The 17,301-nt window shown below is 43.4% G+C and overlaps 1 protein-coding gene across 3 annotated transcripts in view; it reads left to right on the top strand.

Moving 5' to 3' along the window:
- coro2ba (coronin, actin binding protein, 2Ba) overlaps window positions 1-17,301 on the top strand; it is a 156,201-nt gene that overhangs the window by 119,288 nt on the left and 19,612 nt on the right. For all 3 annotated transcript variants that reach the window (XM_048563180.2, XM_048563182.2, XM_048563181.2), the window contains exons 6-9: window positions 4,648-4,764; window positions 6,176-6,280; window positions 8,861-8,957; window positions 12,288-12,400. In XM_048563180.2, coding sequence (XP_048419137.1) covers window positions 4,648-4,764; window positions 6,176-6,280; window positions 8,861-8,957; window positions 12,288-12,400 — 432 coding nt within the window. The remainder of the gene's footprint in view (window positions 1-4,647; window positions 4,765-6,175; window positions 6,281-8,860; window positions 8,958-12,287; window positions 12,401-17,301) is intronic.

Below are 17,301 nucleotides of genomic sequence, written 5' to 3'. Positions count from 1 at the left end.
GTTGCCATTCCTTCATTGTCGCTGGGTCAAAATCCTGGAATTCTCTCTCTAAGGGCAGTGTGGTTCTACCTACGACACATGGGCTGCAGCAATTCTATAAGATAGCACAGCATCACCTTCTCAAGGGGAAAACTAGAGATGGGCAGTAAATGCTGACCCTGCTAGTGATGCCCACGTTCCATGAGTGAATAAAAAAAAACTATTTACTTGGCTCTCTTCAAATCCATTTATGCCATTTTGCCCAGACTATTCCCTGCAGTAGTATGTTCCACATTCCAACCAGTGGCTGGGTAAGGGAGTTTATTTTGAATTTGTGTTGGGGTTATTAGTAACCACCTTTGGCTTGGTCTCAGGGGGCAAATTGAAATATCTTCCCTGTGCTTATCTTCATAAATGGCAGACTGCTCTGGAATAGATACTGCACTCAGTAAATAAGTAACGGTGGTAACTTTTTGTCTATGAGACTCTGGTTTGCAAAGTGATGGTCACAGAGTCGAGCAGCTGTGGCTCGTGAGACCCACTGTCATGGCAACCTCGCCCACTTTTGCTGTGGGGGAAGTTGATTGGCTGAGAAAGTGACAATGGAGAGGCAGTCATCAATGGCTGTGGTCTCTGTGTTTGCCTGTCAGGAAAGAAATTAGGAGGGTCAAGCAGACACTGAAAGCTCAGTGGTCGAGGGGACAGTCCAGGGGTCAGAGGATATAGGCAGGCATGTGATCAGCTATAGCAGAACAGGCTTGAGGGGCTGAGTGGCCTTCTTCAGCTCTTAATTTTTCAATGAGCTTGAGCCCACCTGCAGACAGGCCAGCAATCTGTATTAGACACAACAGGAACACATTGCTGACTGTGGGAAGCTCAGCTTAATGCTATAAAATTAAACTGCCCACTGCTCTGATCCAGCTCACTACTGGAATTTGAAACCTTGATAAACAATAAATGAAGTGATCAGAATCTCAAGGAAAGACACTGATGGATTTAAAGTGTGGGAGATTGTCCTTATCTTAAAAAACAGTTTTATTTTGGCAGTGCACCTGATTTAAAAAAAACGTAACCCCTTCGAAAGGGTAACATTCAGGCATGCTTCAGAAAATGTCAAAGTTTATAGAAGGACAATTTTAGAGTCTTATTTGTTAAATAAATCTCCTCTTTCTGCATTTGCTAACTGCAGACTTGATGAATCTAATGAACTCCTCACTGGTCTCCCATATTCTAGCCCCGATTCTCTTGAGTTCATTCAGAACTCTGGCCATGTTTTAAGTTGCTGCATCTCTGTGCTCACTGACCAATACTGGTTCCACCTGAAGCTTCGATTTTTAAATTCTCATCTTTTGTTTTCAAATCTCTCAAGGGCCCTATCCATCCATGTCTGTGTAATCCCCTCCAGACCTATAACCATCAGGATGTTGATCCTTCTCTAACTCTGATGTCTTGAATATTCTTTAATTTAACCGTTGTAGCATTGGTGGTCACAAATTGAGTGACTTAAAACCCTAAACTCTTGCACTAGAAGTTGGTAATATCTGATTCATTAGAATAATGTCTGATTGGTGGTTTCAATGGGCTCAATATCACCATTATCATAGAACCCCTACAGTTTGGAGGCAAGCCATTTGGCCCATCAAGTCTACTCCAAACCTCCAAAGAACAGGCAGCACCGTGGGTAGCACTGCTGTCTCACAGTGCCAGCGACAGGGTTTGATCCCACCCTTGGGCGACTGCCTGTGTGTGGTTTGCACATTCTCCCCGTGCCTGTGTGGGTTTTCTCTCACTGTCCAAAGATGTGCAGGTTAGAGTGGATTGGCCATGCTAAATTGCCTGTCGTATTCAAGGAGGTGTAGATTGGTGGGGGGGGGGGGGGGGGGGGGGGGTGGTGTGGGCCTGGGTGGGATGCTTTGAGTGTCAGTGTGGACTTGGGCTGAAGGGCCTGTTTCCACACAGTAGGGAGTCTATGATCTATGAACATTACACCCAGACCCATCCCCCAATCCTATAAACCTGTAACTCCTAAGGGTAACCAGCATATGCATGAACACTATGGGCCAATTTACCTCACCTGCATCTCTTTGGATTGTGGATTAATTTATCCTCTGGGTAATGACAGCTTCCAGTTACATCAGATCAAATTGAACTGTTCTTCATGTCAACCTACAATTTCAGTCTTAAAGCAAAAATACGCAGGTTTTGTTTGAAATGCCAAGAAGCTATTAAATGGGTTGGAAATCTGATGTCCCCTTAAACGATGCTAGGACACAGGACAAAGACCCAAATTTCAGGACCATCAGTCACCAGGAATTGTGCTTAAAACTCAGCTTCTGGTTTCTGGCAGCTTCTATGTTTATTCAAGCTCTGAGTCATCACCCAGGCTTAACCAATCAAGCACAGTGTGCAAAGATCAGTTGCCAGACTCGTAGCCAAACATAGAGCAATTGAACCAATGAAGACTACGGCAGGGTTTAAATAGAAGGAAGGGGACTGAAGATCTGAAGCAGTGGCGTTCTGGGAGAACAGTTGCCAGCTGTTATAGCAGTCTCTGGAAATTACAGATTAATCTCCAGCGAACAACACCAAGGAGAAGAAACCAATTTGCTACTAAATTTAATTTACAAGAGTGTGAATAAGGAACAAAAGTAGGCCATCGGCCCTTCAGGATGACTACTGTTCAATAAGATCTTGGCTGACTTAATTTTAACCTCATTCCTGCATATCCCAGATAACCTTTCATCCCCATTTTAATCTTTCATTATTTATTGAATATAAAAAGATAGGAGATGTGTAGAAAGGCTGTTAGATTGAGAGGGGTAAGTGGAGGTGGAGGAGCATGTGACTATGTAAGCTGCAGGACTATGTCCAAGAGCTGGCAGCCCTATGCAGAAGCAAGTGTGGGTCAGTCAGGGCAGGGGCTACTTGGACGGGGGTGGGCAACACATGGGACAGAAATGGATAGGGGCAGCAGAGCTGAAGATGGGCTGAGGTTTGTTCAGAATAAACAGCAGGTCACTTGGCACTGCTGTCCAACACTGGTATGTTGAGCTGTCAGTGAGATACTCGTCAGCACCCGAATGGGTCAGCATGTTGGATAGGGGAAGTGAAGTCCATGACTGAGTGATTCAAACATGATGCAAGTTGCAGAGAGGCCAGTGGGATTGATGTCACCATCCAAAATCACTGGAAACTCAGAGACAGGGAGCTTGATATCTCTGCCCACACTCTGCGTGAACCTTTGGAACCCTGTCCACCCCAAACACTGACCACAAGGTCAAACTGTGAATGTTATTCTTCATTAGCTCGATTTTTTTTTGCAAGACAAGCAACACAGATAATTTTCAGAATTAAATATTTAAACTGCCGTTTGACATCTCCGTTTACCATCACATCATGAATAATGCACTACACAAGGCAGTTTAAATATCAGAAGTGGCTCGGCTGTTCATTTCTCCTTGAAGCCTTTGAGCTGTGTTAATTTGTTGGAGGCTGCAGTCTGTAAAAACTTGTCAATATTACACTTAGGGCCATTCAAAAGGAATCCTCTATAGTAGAAAAAAATGAGGCTACATCATGGGCTAAGTGGAACTGCAGGCTGGAGTTAGGACAAGATCATTGATGCTGCAGTTCAGCATTTTACATTTGTCTAGAGAAGCTCAATGTACCTCCTGTCCTTTCATATATCTCTGTGTGATTTAACAGGAAAAGCAAACAGAGGCAACAGCAGAAATTATTAGATCAGAACTAACTGTAAAAATAATGCTGAGGTGAAAAATGTTGAGCATTAATTAAGCAAAAATCATCCAGCAATGGCAGCTGAGTGTAAATGCACAGTTAAACATGAAAATCTGAAGTTACTGCCAAGATGAACCACACCTTAGTAAATTGTGCAGAAGTGACAACTCAAGGTCTGGATCTCATTAAAATGTACTGAACAGCTCACAGACTGTACTGGCATCATAGCTACAGACTGAGCTTGCTACAGCAAGTTAAGAATTATTGCTTATATAATCTCAATTATATAAACTCTCTCTGATACTGAAAACTAATGTTTACAAATGTAGACTCTTACTTCTTCAGCTTTTAATTACTGTTGGAGTTTGTTCCAATGTTAAATTACTTAAGTCTCACTTTTCCCTTGCATCTTCTCCTCTCTGCAAATTGAATCCATCTTCCCCCACTTTGTAGCTGTGCCTGATTGGACGTTGAATCTATTATTCTAGCTAACACTTCCTGGTTCCCACTCTGCAGTGTTCGACCACGCTTATTATGAGGAACAGCTGAAAAGGTTAATCAGGATTGAAGCAAATCCATTTCACTCGAAGTCTTACATGAAACACGACTGGAGAGGCACGAACAATGTCAGACACATGACCGGACGGGGTTAATGTGGGACAGATTTTCCCAATGACCAGGGAATCTGGAGCCAGGGGTCACAGTTTAAGGATACAGGGTCGGCCATTTAGGACTGAGATGAGGAGAACTTCCTTCGCCCAGTCAGTGATGAGCCACTGAGCGTGTTTGAAGCAACAGTATTAAATGTTTACAAAGGAGTTTGATATAGTTCTGAGGGTATGGAGAGGGTACTGAGTTAGATGATTAGATGAATGAGCTTATTCATGTTCCTTTATCCCACATCTGTGTCTATCTGCTTTGTCTCTGCAGGAAGCAAATTGCAAGAATCACAAAGTGAACCGTGTGGTGATCCTGGGAAATACAAAGAGGTTGCTCACCACAGGTGTGTCCAGATGGAACACCAGGCAGATTGCCCTCTGGGATCAGGTCAGTATAACAAAGAACAGATCCAAGAAAATATCTCAAGTCTTTCGGACCTTGAAAAGCCGAGCAATGGTCAGGCTCTGTCTGCAGTACTGTTGCTTGAAGTGGTGGATGGCATCAAACACGAAATACATTGCAGAGCAGAGATAATGGGAACTACAGATGCTGGAGAATCCAAGATAAAAAAGTGTGAAGCTGGATGAACACAGCAGGCCAAGCAGCATCTCAGGAGCACAAAAGCTGACGTTTCAGTCCTAGACCCTTCATCAGCTCTCTGATGCTTGGCCTGCTGTGTTCATCCAGCTTCACACTTTATTATCTTACATTGCAGAACAGCTGTTCATTATGAATGTAGAACAGCGACAGGGTTAGAGTTACCAACTGTAGTTGGCCGTATTCCTGGAGTGTTCATTTCATGACCATTGTCGTCTCACCTGGTCACTAAAGTTCTTTAGGGAAGGAAGTCTACTGCCCGCACGGGCGCTGGTCTCTGACTGACCCCAGAATAAGTACCATACCATAGTGCTTGACTCAGCTGGGTCCACAGAATTATCTTTAAAAGCCATCAGTTATACTGAAGCCACCAATCACAGCTAAGACTGACACCTCCCCCCCATCCCCCCGTCCCCCCCAGCATTTCCCAAGGGTGGATAAAAAACAGTGACACTCACACCCTGAGGATTACTTTTTTTTTAGTTAAGATTTTTATGGGATTAAGTTAAACTGACCACCAATGGATAAAATCCAAGGGGTAAAGAGTGAGCAGCAAGAAAACTTTGTGCAGATGAACCCTGCCCAGTTTCCTAAGAATTCTGAATGAACCAATAATTGGCACATGAGGGTGGGCATCAGATGAGTTGCTTGTCTTTCCTTTTGACCAACCATTGTCCCTCAAACCGCGCCATCAACAGGTGGCTCATCGCTCACTGTTTGGGAGATCTTCCTGTGATTAAATTGGCTGCTGCATCTCTCTACAGTCACCATACCAGGGAGACAAATCTCTAATGCGTTTATGAAAGATGTCATTGTGTTTTTTTTTAAAAAATGTCTATTCAATGGATATGGACATCGCTGACAAGACCATCCTGACTTGGGCATTCCCAAACAACTGAGTGCCTTTGTCAATAATTCAAAAGGCAGTTAAGTATCAACAGCATTGCTGTGAACCTGCAGTCACATCCAGGCCAGACCAGGTAAGAAAGGCAGATTTCCTTCCCTGAGGAACTTTAGTGAACTAGATGGTTAAAATCCACTCATCTCATTGATACTAACTATTAAAGCCCTTGTATATATGAGTAATTGATTAGGACCCATGTTTCCTTATCAATAATCCGGTAACATACCCCTGCACTACCAGAGCGTGTAGTACAAATGCAAGGTCTTTATTTAACCCTGATTCATTTTCTTTCTTTAGGAAGACTTATCAATGCCAATAAAAGAGGAGGAAATCGATGGACTCTCGGGACTCTTGTTTCCCTTCTATGATGTTGATACTCACATGCTTTATTTAGCTGGAAAGGTACACTATTGGTCATTTATCAGAAATTATAAAATGGACAGACGTTTTAATAATGCAATAACATTACCACACACTACACCTTGAACTTTGCTGCTTTAAAGATAAGAATAAAGGCACCATAGTCCCAGAGGGCTGCTCTCTCATTAGAGGCGAAGGGGTGGGTTCACAAGGCAGGACGTACATCGCAACTGTGGCCGGTGTAGGAATTGAACCCATGCTCTTGACGTCACTCTCATCACAAACCAGCTGTTCAGCCAACTGTGCTAACCAACCCTCTTTTGCCATGTTATGTCTGGCTGCCTTAGGGAAAATTTCCTGTCACTTCTCTCTCTCTCACTGTCTGGTGAAAGTCCAGCTCTCTGGGACAATGGTGCCTCTAAGCAGTATGCGTAGAAGTAGGACATGCAGCTGTCAAGCTTGTTCCGTCATTTAGTCAGATCATGGTCGATCTTATCTTGGCCTCAGTGCCACGTTTCTGTGTGTTCCTCACAGCCCTTGATCTCCCCAATGCTCAAGAATCTGTTTATCTCAGCCATGAATATATTCAACAAGTAAATTAATCAGTGCGGCTTTCTGGGGATAGATGGAAAAGATTGACAACCCTCCTGACAGAAGAACTTCCTCTTTATCTCTCTTTAAGAGGGGGACCCTTATTCTGAAAATAGGTCTCCTTTTTGTAGATTCCCCCAAAAGGGGAAATCTCTCCTGAAGCCTCAACAGAATCACAACGCTTCGCCTCTTATTCTTCAATTCACTAATGAGTATTTTCATCAGAATCATAGAATCCCTACAGTGTGGCAGCAGGCCATTTAGCTCAACAAATCCACACCAACCCTCCAAACAGCATCCCCAACACCACATCCCCCTCACCCAGAGCTAATCCACCCAGCCTACGCATCTTTGGATTGTGGGAGGAAACCCACACAGACACGGGGAGAATGTGCAAACTCTACACACAATACTCGCCTGAGGGTGGAATCAAACCCAGGGCCCTGGTTCTGTGAGGCAGCAGTACTAACCACTGAGTCACCAGGCCACGGTCAAAGATGAATATGCTTCAAAGCAGGGAGGGGGAAGGTTCTAAGCCTTTCTGTGGTGTGAGCCTCATTACCTGGGACACCAGGCATGTTTGAAGCCACTAACATTACAATGACATATATGAGAGTACATATAAGGAGCAGAAAGGAGTCTGTTCAACTTCTTGAGCCTACTACACCAGGTAATAAGATCATGGCTGATCTGATTCTACCTGAAATACAAGCTCCCTCCGATAACCATTTCCAATTGAGTTTTTTAGATATATGGGTCCCGTTCAGCCAAATGCTGATCTGACCGGAGAGCAGTAAGACTCATGACAGATCAGCTATCACCTTGGAGCTTCTGTTGGTCCCTGGACAGCAATGTAATGAGAATCTGGGATAATCCATTTTTTTTTGTTATTATTCTTCCAAGGGATGTGACACTTGTTGCCCTGCTTCAGTTGACCTTATACAGAATGGCTTGGTCAGCCATTTTCCAAGGGTAGTTAAGAGTCAACGACATCACTGTGGGTCTGGAGTCACATGTAGGCCTAAAGAACATCAGTGAACCGGGTAGATTTTAATTGCAATCAACAATAATTTTCACACTCACCATTACTGAGACTAGCTTTTAATTCCTCACTTTTGTTATCAAGTGGAAAAACTATCAGCTACTGTGGTGGGATTTGAATCTGATACAAAAAATATAGAGAAGGAAATTTGTTTTTTTTGCTGTTTGTTTATCTAACAAGAGCCCTGAGTTTGCAGAGATGGGTAAAAAGCTGCTTAAAAAGCATATTACTGGGAAAGTACAGAGATCTATTTCCACAGGTTATGGAGGTAAGAAACCAGCATCTCAAAGTCAGAACCACAAAAGAAATCAGGAAGCATGTTTAAAACAAAAGGAAGTGCAAGTCTGAAACTTTCTTCTCCAAGACGTGGCCCATTAAGTACCCTTTTCCCAAATATAATTCGAATTCCTTCAATAACCATGAAGGGGTCACTCTTCTCTTTGCAAGAGGCATTTAGACAGGACCAGGCAGGGAATAGAGGGCTATGGGACCTGGTGGATGCAGATGGGGTTAGTTTAGAATAGCATCATGGTCAGCTCAGACACAGTGGGCTGAAGGGCCTATTCCCATGCTGTACTGTTCTATGTTTTAAAAAAACTGCAGATACCTGAGGTCTCTCGAAAATTTTAAGACTGAGCTTAATAAATTTTTGTCAAGTCAGGGCACCAAGGCAAGTAGAGCAAAAGTGAGGTGGAAATGGTCCTTGATTTAAGTGAATGACACAGCAGGCAGTGTGAGGGCTGAATGGCCTCCCTGTCCCACACCCATTGTTCACATCCTTTTTTTGGTTTGTTCCACCCTGGCTGAGTCGCACGGTGCTGACAGAGTTTCATTTTCAATGTAGTAACCTGAATCCATTGCCAATCGAAGCCACAGTGATGGATACAGGGGGAGATGACATAAGCTACGATCTGCTACAGTCAAAATCTCCCAGCCGCCCACGCCCAGCAGAATGGTTAATTACTGTAACTCTTCTTCCTTTCTCACAGGGAGATGGCAACATTAGATATTATGAAATTAGCACAGAGAAGCCGTACCTTCACTATCTGATGGAATATCGTTCACCTGCTCCACAGAAAGGGATGGGTAAGATCTCACACTGGTACCATTTATTTCAGAAGTGTTTGTGATTGATATCGATGGAAACAAGGCAGGGTCTTCCATAGCTTCTAATGGCACCCATCTACCATTTTCCAGTAATACAGGGACTAAAAGCTAACATCACTGCAGTCCCAAAGCACCACAGGGCTGCTTTCTCATTGGAAAGAGAGAGAGAGAGAGAGAGAGACAACCGGTGATGGTTTAACATAGAACATAGAACAGTACAGCACAGTACAAGCCCTTTGGCCCACAATGTTGTACCGACCTATTATCCTACTAAGATCAAACGATCTTGCGTACCCTACATTTTACTAACCTCCATGTGCCTATCCAAGAGTCTCTTAAAAGTCCCTAATGTACCTGACTCCACTACCACTTCCGGCAGTGCATTCCCCATGCCCACCACTCTCTGTTTGTGGAATCTATCTCTGAAATCTCCCCTATACCTTCCTCCAATCACTTTAAAACTATGGCCACTTGTAATAGTCATTTCTGCCCTGGGATAAAGTCTCTGACTATCCACTGTACTGATGCCTCTCATCATCTTGTACACCTCAAATGTTTAAATGAGGGTCATCATGTCTCAGGTGAGGGGGAGAGATTGAAAAGGTGGGATGCCCATAATGACCGAAGGCAGAGCTCCAGTAATATTTCCCCATTGGTTAAGACCAACATATCACTCTACATTTAATGCATATGTTATATCTTTTGTGCGTTAAGAAGGGCAAGATATGGTTTAGTTTCAGGTTTGAGTTTTGCAGCCTTGAAACTGGGACATCTGTAGTTTTGTACACAAGACAGGTTTTATGTGTAAGTGTGTTAGGGGTAAAAAAAAAGCAGACAAAAAAAATCAGTGCTGCTACCTGGTGAGAGGGATCTAGGATCACAGAGATACAGAAATGTCTTGAGTCAGCAAGTTAGTGTGTTGTTGTGCCAGAGAGTGCAGGGAGGAAACAGAGGTTTAAGCTCTCTTTTAACAAATCTGGCAAGACAGCTGAAAACTGAGTTTTAGGGAACTGCTGTTTGCCCTGAAGTTAAAGCAATAGTGAGCTTAATTTGGAATTTTATCTGTCTCAGAGAGGGATACCAGCAGATGAGCAAGTGGATGTGTAAACATTCACCAGAAGGAAATCAGTTGCAGCTGTGTCAGCCTGAGCAAGAAATGATAAATTTTCACACGTTTGCTATTTTGTAAGGATATTGCTGAGATGAAAGGAATAGTGTGAGGTTTGAATCCTTGTACTAGTATTTGTACAGCAATCTTTCCAAAATTTTGTCTAGTGCAATTATAGCTCATGGTTTTCTTGTCTGAGGAACATTTGATTCTTTGCATTAAATGTACACTGGCAGACTCTTGTGAACATGTTCAGTAACATGGGATTCAAGTGAGTTTTCCAATTGGATACCAAATTGGTGTAATGACAGGAGAGAGAGATTGACGGTGGAGGGTCGTTTTTCAGATTTGTGACCAGTGTATTCCACAGGGATCAGTGCTGGGTCCACTTCAATTTGTCGCTTAAATAAATGATTTAGATGAGATTAGAGAAACCATGGTTAGTAAGTTTGCAGATGACACCAAAATGGATCGTATAGTGGACAGTGAAGAAGATTATCTAAGATTACAAAGAGATCTTGATCAATTAGATCAACGGGGTGAAGGGTGGCAAATGGAGTTTAATTTGGATAAATGTGAGATATTGCATTTTGGTAAAAGAAACAAAGACAAGACTTATATAATATAAAGTAAGGCCTAGGGCAGTGGTGAAGAACAGAGAGACCTCAGGGTTCAGGTACCTAGTTCTTTGAAGTTTGCATTACAGATCGACAGGGTGTTGAAGAAGGCATTTGGCATACTTGCCTTCATTGCTCAGACCTTTGAATGTAGGAGTTGGGGATGACATGTTGAGGTTGTACAGGAGATAGATGAGGCCTCTTCTGGAATACTACGCCCAGTTCTGGTCACCCTGTTACAGGAAGGATATTATTAAGCTGCATAGGACTCAGAAGAAATTTACCAGGATGCTGCCGAAAAAGGAGGTTTTGAGTTATCTGGAGAGGCTGGGACATTTTTCACTGGATCGTAGGAGATTGAGAGGAAGCCTCTGAGGTTTATAAAATAACGAGAGGTGAATGACAGGTGTCTTTTCCCTAAGGTGGAGGGTTTCAAAACTAGGGAGCATATTTTTAAGGTGAGAGGAGAAAGATTTTGACAAGACATGAGGGGTAATTTTTTTTAACACAGAGCGTGGTTTGTGTTTGGAATGAACTGCCAGAGGAAATGGTGAATGCTGGTACAGTTACAACATTTAAAAGACATTTGGATAAGTACATGAATAAGAAATGTTTGGAGGGATATGGGCCACTCGCAGGCAGGAGGGACTAGTTCAGTTTGGGATTATGGCTGGCGTAGCCTGGTTGAACCGAAGGGTCTGTATCCGTGTGTATAACTCTGTGACTGTATGACTAAAAGCTAAGGGTCTATCAAGTCAGGTCTCTAACTTTTCAAGTATTAACATTAGCTGGGATCGTAATGCACTGCCCAGTGAGGTAGTGAAAAGTCCAAGCGTCTACTCAGAATGTTTCAAGCAATATATTGAAAACAAAAATACTCATTTCTCTTAACTTGACAAACCTCTGAATATGGCCACAAGGTTATACCTTGAGGATGTATGAGGTTGCTGTTGACCAAAAGCAAACAATTAGCAACTGAACTACGTACCATCACAAACAGTTTCTCAGACAATGGCAAATGTCTTCTCACATCAAGTAGCACAACATGAGATTGTTTTGCAGGAACTTACATTCCTCAGGGCCAGCACTGGAGCAAAATCCCAGGTTGGAAAAGCTCATTATATATTAGCTAACCTTCAGTCAGCAACATTTAAACCAAAAGTAGGGAAAGGCACTGCCAAGAATGAAGCTGTTCTAATTTGTTCCATTTAGATCCACGGGCTGTTTTGTGGAAAGTGACCTTCCTCCAGTAGGTTTCTCACATTCATTAAACCTGAGAGGAATGTGAAGCAAACACAGAGAATGGTGAAGAAACTCAGCGAATCTGGCAGCATCCGTACAGAGAGAAGTGGAGTTAAGGTTTCAATTCCAGTCTAACTCTTCTTCAGAACTGTCCCTGAAAAAGTCATTTTGGACGCAAAACTTTAACTCAGTTTTTCTCGCTCTCTCTCCACAGGTGCTGCCAGGCCCACTGAGTTTCTCCAGCACTCTCTATGATTGTTCCGGGTTTCCAGCACCCACAGTGTTCGGTTTATCTTTGGGAGGGATGTGAATTTGCTGATGGCTGCTTTGCACATGTTCCAGGTGTGATGCCAAAACATGGGCTGGACGTGTCCATCTGCGAGGTGTTCAGGTTTTATAAGCTGGTTACGCTGAAAGGAGTAATTGAGCCGATCTCCATGATAGTGCCAAGAAGGGTGAGTGAGATTGTACATGTTTATACCTTTTGCTGCTGATTTGCTTGTGAGGAGTGTTACGTTTCAGGACTGCACTGCCTCAGTAGGTGGTGGAAGAGACATCAGTAAAAAACTTTTCCAAAGGGATTATTTTTATCCCTTCCTTCATGGGATGTGAGTGTCACTGCTCAAGGTCAATATTCGATGTCAGTCCCTGGTTTGCCTTGAGAAGTGGATGCTGAGTTACCACCTTGAGCTGTAGCTGCTCATTGGGTAAAGGTACGTGCATTGCTGTGCGAAGGAGATTTTGACTGACAAAGGAATGATAAAAACCTAATGTCCTCATATTCCTAATGTCAGTTGTTAACTTGTTTTGAAGTCAGATTGTGCAGTAGGAAACCAGACATCAATCTTTTACTTAGACCATAAGATGTAGGAGCAGAAATAGGCCATTCAGCCCATTGAGTCTGCTTTGCCATTCAATGTGATTGTTACAGATCAGATAACCCCGAACTCTACTTTCTTGCTTTCTCCTCATAACTCGTGATTCCCTTATTGATTATAAATCTTTCTATCACAGCTTTGAATACACTTAATGACCCAGCTTTGATAGCCCTCTATGGTAAAGAATTCCAGATTCACTCCTCTCTGAGAGAAGAAATCCTCCTCATCTCTGTATTAAACAGATGAGTCCTTATTCTAAGACATTTCCCTTTGGTCCCCTACTCTCCCACAAGGGGAAACAACCTTTCCACATCTACCCTGGCAAGTCTCCTTAGATTCTTATAAGTTTCAATCAGGTCACCTCTCATTCTTCTAAACTCCAATGAGTTTAGGCCCAATCTACTCAATGTTACATTGCAAGACAGTCCCCTCTGATATTGGGTATCAGCCTAGCACTGCAGGATACATTATTACAAATGTCTACATACTCTATACCTCTGTTGTAGAAGTTTTTTTTTACAAACCCACCACCCAATCACCTGAATAAACAATTAACAAGCAGCAGGGGACAGTACAATAAAGACAACAAAAAAAGCTGGGGAAAGCAATGGAGGGGTTAAATCAAAATGGTGTTAAATGGGGAAGACTACACTCGTGCCCTTGCAGAGTCTCTCATTTTATTCACTTGTAGGATTTGTGCATTACTGGCTAGGCCGGCATTTATTACCCATTGACGATAACACCATTGAATGCTGAGGTGGAGCTAATGGTGTCATATTGGCGATGGTCACTGCCTGGTATTTGTGTGGCACAAATGTTACTCTCCACTTTTCAGCCCAAGCCTGGATATTGTCCAATTCTTGTTGCATTTGAACATGGACTGCTTCAGTATCTGAGGAGTTGCCAGCAATACTGAACAATCATCGGTGAACATCCCCACTTATGATGGAGGGAAGGTCATTGATGAAGCAGCTGAAGATGGTTGGGCCTAGGACACAGCCCTGAGGAGCTCCTGCAGAGATGTCCTGGAGGTGGGATGACTGACCTCCAACAACCCCAGCCATCTTCCTATGCATCATGTATGACTCCAACCACCGGAGAGTTTGCCCTCGATACCTGTTGATTCCAGTTCTGCCAGGGCTCCTTAATGCCACACTCGGTTCTTTTGTCCATGTTTGAACAAGGCTGTAATGAGGTCAGGAGCTGAGTGGCCCTGGCGGAACCCAAACTGGGCGTCACTGAGCAGGTTATTGCTGAGCAGGTGCTGCTTGATAGCACTGTTACTGACACCTTCCATCACTTTACTGATGATGGAGAGTAGACTGATGGGGCAGTAATTGACAGATGCATCTGCAGCCAGCAAATTGGTAAGGATGAGGTCAAGTATGTTGTTCCCTCGCCACCTGCCGCAGACCCAATCATGCAGCTATGTCCTTCAGGACCCGACCAACTCGATCAGTATTACTGCTGCCGAGCTACTCTTGGTGGTAGACACTGAAATCAGCTACCCGCAGTTAGTGCTCTCGCCATCCTCAGTGTTCATAGAGGAGCACCGATTCATCTATCAAGGGAGGGTGGTACTTGGTTATCAACAGGAGGTTTCCCTGCCCATCTTTAACCCAAAGGCATGAAACTTCACAAGGTCCAATGTCAATGGCGAGGACTTCCCAGGCAATTCCCTCACGATGATATCCCACTCTGCCCCCTCTGCTGGGTCTGTCAATGGGGGACACACACCAATTACCTTTTAGCCTGTAATGCTCATCCAAACTCCTGCTAATCAAATCATTTGCCCTGACATTAATCCATTCCCATTGTTCCTGCACAGTCCCCTTAATAATATGAATAAGCATGAAGGTCTTTTTACAGCAAAGGTGTGAAGGAAATTTTCTTCCAATAAATCTGACTTTTTTTAAGAAAAGTAATTTGACCTTTCATGTGGAGTCAAATTGGATTTGATAACACTCTTAATAAGTGCCTTGGGATATAAAGATACCATATAAATGAACTTGTTGTAGATCAGTTCAGAGATAGTAGGAACTGCAGATGCTGGAGAATCAGAGGTAACAAAGTGTAGAGCTGGATGAACACAACAGGCCAAGCAGCATCTTAGGAGCAGGAAAGCTGACATTTCAGGTCTGGACCCTTCTTCAGAAAAAGGACCCTTCTTTTTTCAAAGAAGGCTCCAGACCCGAAATGTCAGCCTTTCTGCCCCTCTGATGCTGCTTGGCCTGCTGTGTTCATCCAGCTCTACACTTTGTTATCTCTTGTTGTAGATCAGACTCTCTTTAGTATGAATTTGGCCTAAGCCTCTTTATATAAGCCCAACACTGAAAGCCATAGAGCTGTTTTCACCCCTAGCTGTGTGGAAATTCATATTAACTGATCAGCTAAAGAAAGGATCTTTTTAATCTGTTGCCATGTCAACACACTGATTAAAACAAAAGCTCTGTTCAGGTGTGTTCAGATTTATTTTTCCTGCTTTTAATCCATAGGGTAATCTCTTTCAGAATCGAATGTTGCATCACTGTATCTCTATTAAACAACCCCCACCTCCAGACTCCCCATGCTTGAGTTTCCTCCAACAGTATTAAACGAGAAAAAAATTCCAACGCCCTGATGACCTAGCTTGCAAAAATGAAAAGGGGCTAAGATTAAGAGAGGATCCAACTTCGTTTCATGGTCTATGCTGACAGCCTGAATCATCTTCAGGAGAGGAAGGAAGGAAATGCAAGGGAAAAATCTCCATTTTAAAACAAAATATGTGAAATAACGGGTGGCATTTTGTTTTCCAAAATGTAACCTGTAATCATTTTCCTAATTTTGACCCCCAGCACCTCTCTGCATCTCCGTTAGGGAAACAGCTACAGTGTTTTCTCTCCTGGTCCTCATGCCAGCCCCTTCTTCACTCTGTTAGAAAAATGCTAAAAAACCTGGCATGTGGTGGCACCTCTCAATTCTTCTTCCCTTTGAAGAGAGAAGTCTAGCCCTAAAATGGGAGAACTCCTTCAGAAACTGAGATCAAGTCCAGCTGGAAGGTGAAGGACAGGGCAGGGTAGGGTGGAGAGGGAATAGCTATTTCCTCTGGTGTGAATGAGTGCAGAACAAATAGGGCATAACCCTTTTAAAAGGGGCTACCATCTAGGAAGCACACTAACACTGCTACTTCCTCAGGAGGCTAAGGAAATTCATCATTACTAAATTTTATAGACGCACCATAGAAAGCATCCTATCCAGATGCATCACAGCTTCCAAAACTCAAGTGGCTGGAAAAACTCAGCAGGTCTGGCAGCACCTGTGAAGAAAAAAGCCAGAGTTAACGTTTTGGGTGCGGTGACTCTTCCGCAGAACTGTTCCCACTGCCTTGGGAAAGCAACCAACATAATCAAAGACCACCCCCCCCCCCCCCCCCCGCCCCAACCCAGTTGTACTCTCTTCCACCTTCTTCCGTCCAGGCAGAACTGAACACAAAACGTTAAATCTGATCTTTTTTACTTCACAAATGCTGCCAGACCTGCTCAGCTTTTCCAGCAACTTCTGTTTTTGCTCCTGAATTACAGCATCTGCTGCTGTTTTGATTTATATTACAGCTTGGTATGGCAATTTCTCTGCCCAAGACTGTAAGAAATTACAGAGAATTGTGAACGCAGCCCAGACCGTCCCACAAACCAGCTTTCCTTCCATTGACTCCATCTACACTTCACACTGCCTTGGGAAAGCAACTAATATCATCAAAGACCCCTCCCACCCCAGTTATGCTCTCGTCCACCTTCTCCCATCTGGGAGAAGGCACTAAAGTTTGAAAACACGTACTAACAGATTCAGGAACAGCTTCTTCGCCGCTGTTAACACACTTATGAACTGAGCTTTCAGCTGATCTTTCTCTGTACTGTTTCTGTAGTTGTAAAACTATATTCTGCATTCTGGTCTATTACTCTGATGTACTTATGTAAGGTATGATTTGCCTGGATAGCACACTAAACAATACTTCTCACAGTAACTCGATACATGTGACAATAATCAATCAAATCACCTTAATGTTGGAGCTAGGCCATTGAGGGTGACATGGGGACATGGTTCCTCACACAAAAGGAAGCAGGAATGAGGAATCCTAACCCTTACCCTTTCCTAAATTAAAAACTGCAGAGCCTCAGGATGATTTGAAGCAGGGATGGACTTTTTCTGGTGAGGTAAGACAGGATATGGAACCCAAGTGGGGCAGACGGAGTGAAGGTTGGCTATGATCTAATGGAATGAAAACAAAGGGGCTGAACAGCCTCTTCTTGCTTCATCATATCAAGGCATTGCTAAAGTCTTTATTGTGGAGCACCAAGTTGTTTCCAGCTGCAGTGCTCATAAACCGAATCTGGCAGAGATTAAGACAGCAGGCCAAGAAGCATCATAGGAGCAGGAAAGCTGATGTTTCAGGCCTAGACCCTTCAGCTTTCCTGCTACTATGATGCTGCTTGGCCTGCTGT

The sequence above is a fragment of the Stegostoma tigrinum genome, chromosome 33, assembly GCF_030684315.1.
Source record: "Stegostoma tigrinum isolate sSteTig4 chromosome 33, sSteTig4.hap1, whole genome shotgun sequence".
NCBI lineage: Eukaryota > Metazoa > Chordata > Chondrichthyes > Orectolobiformes > Stegostomatidae > Stegostoma > Stegostoma tigrinum.
This window is presented reverse-complemented; position numbering and strand designations above follow the sequence as displayed.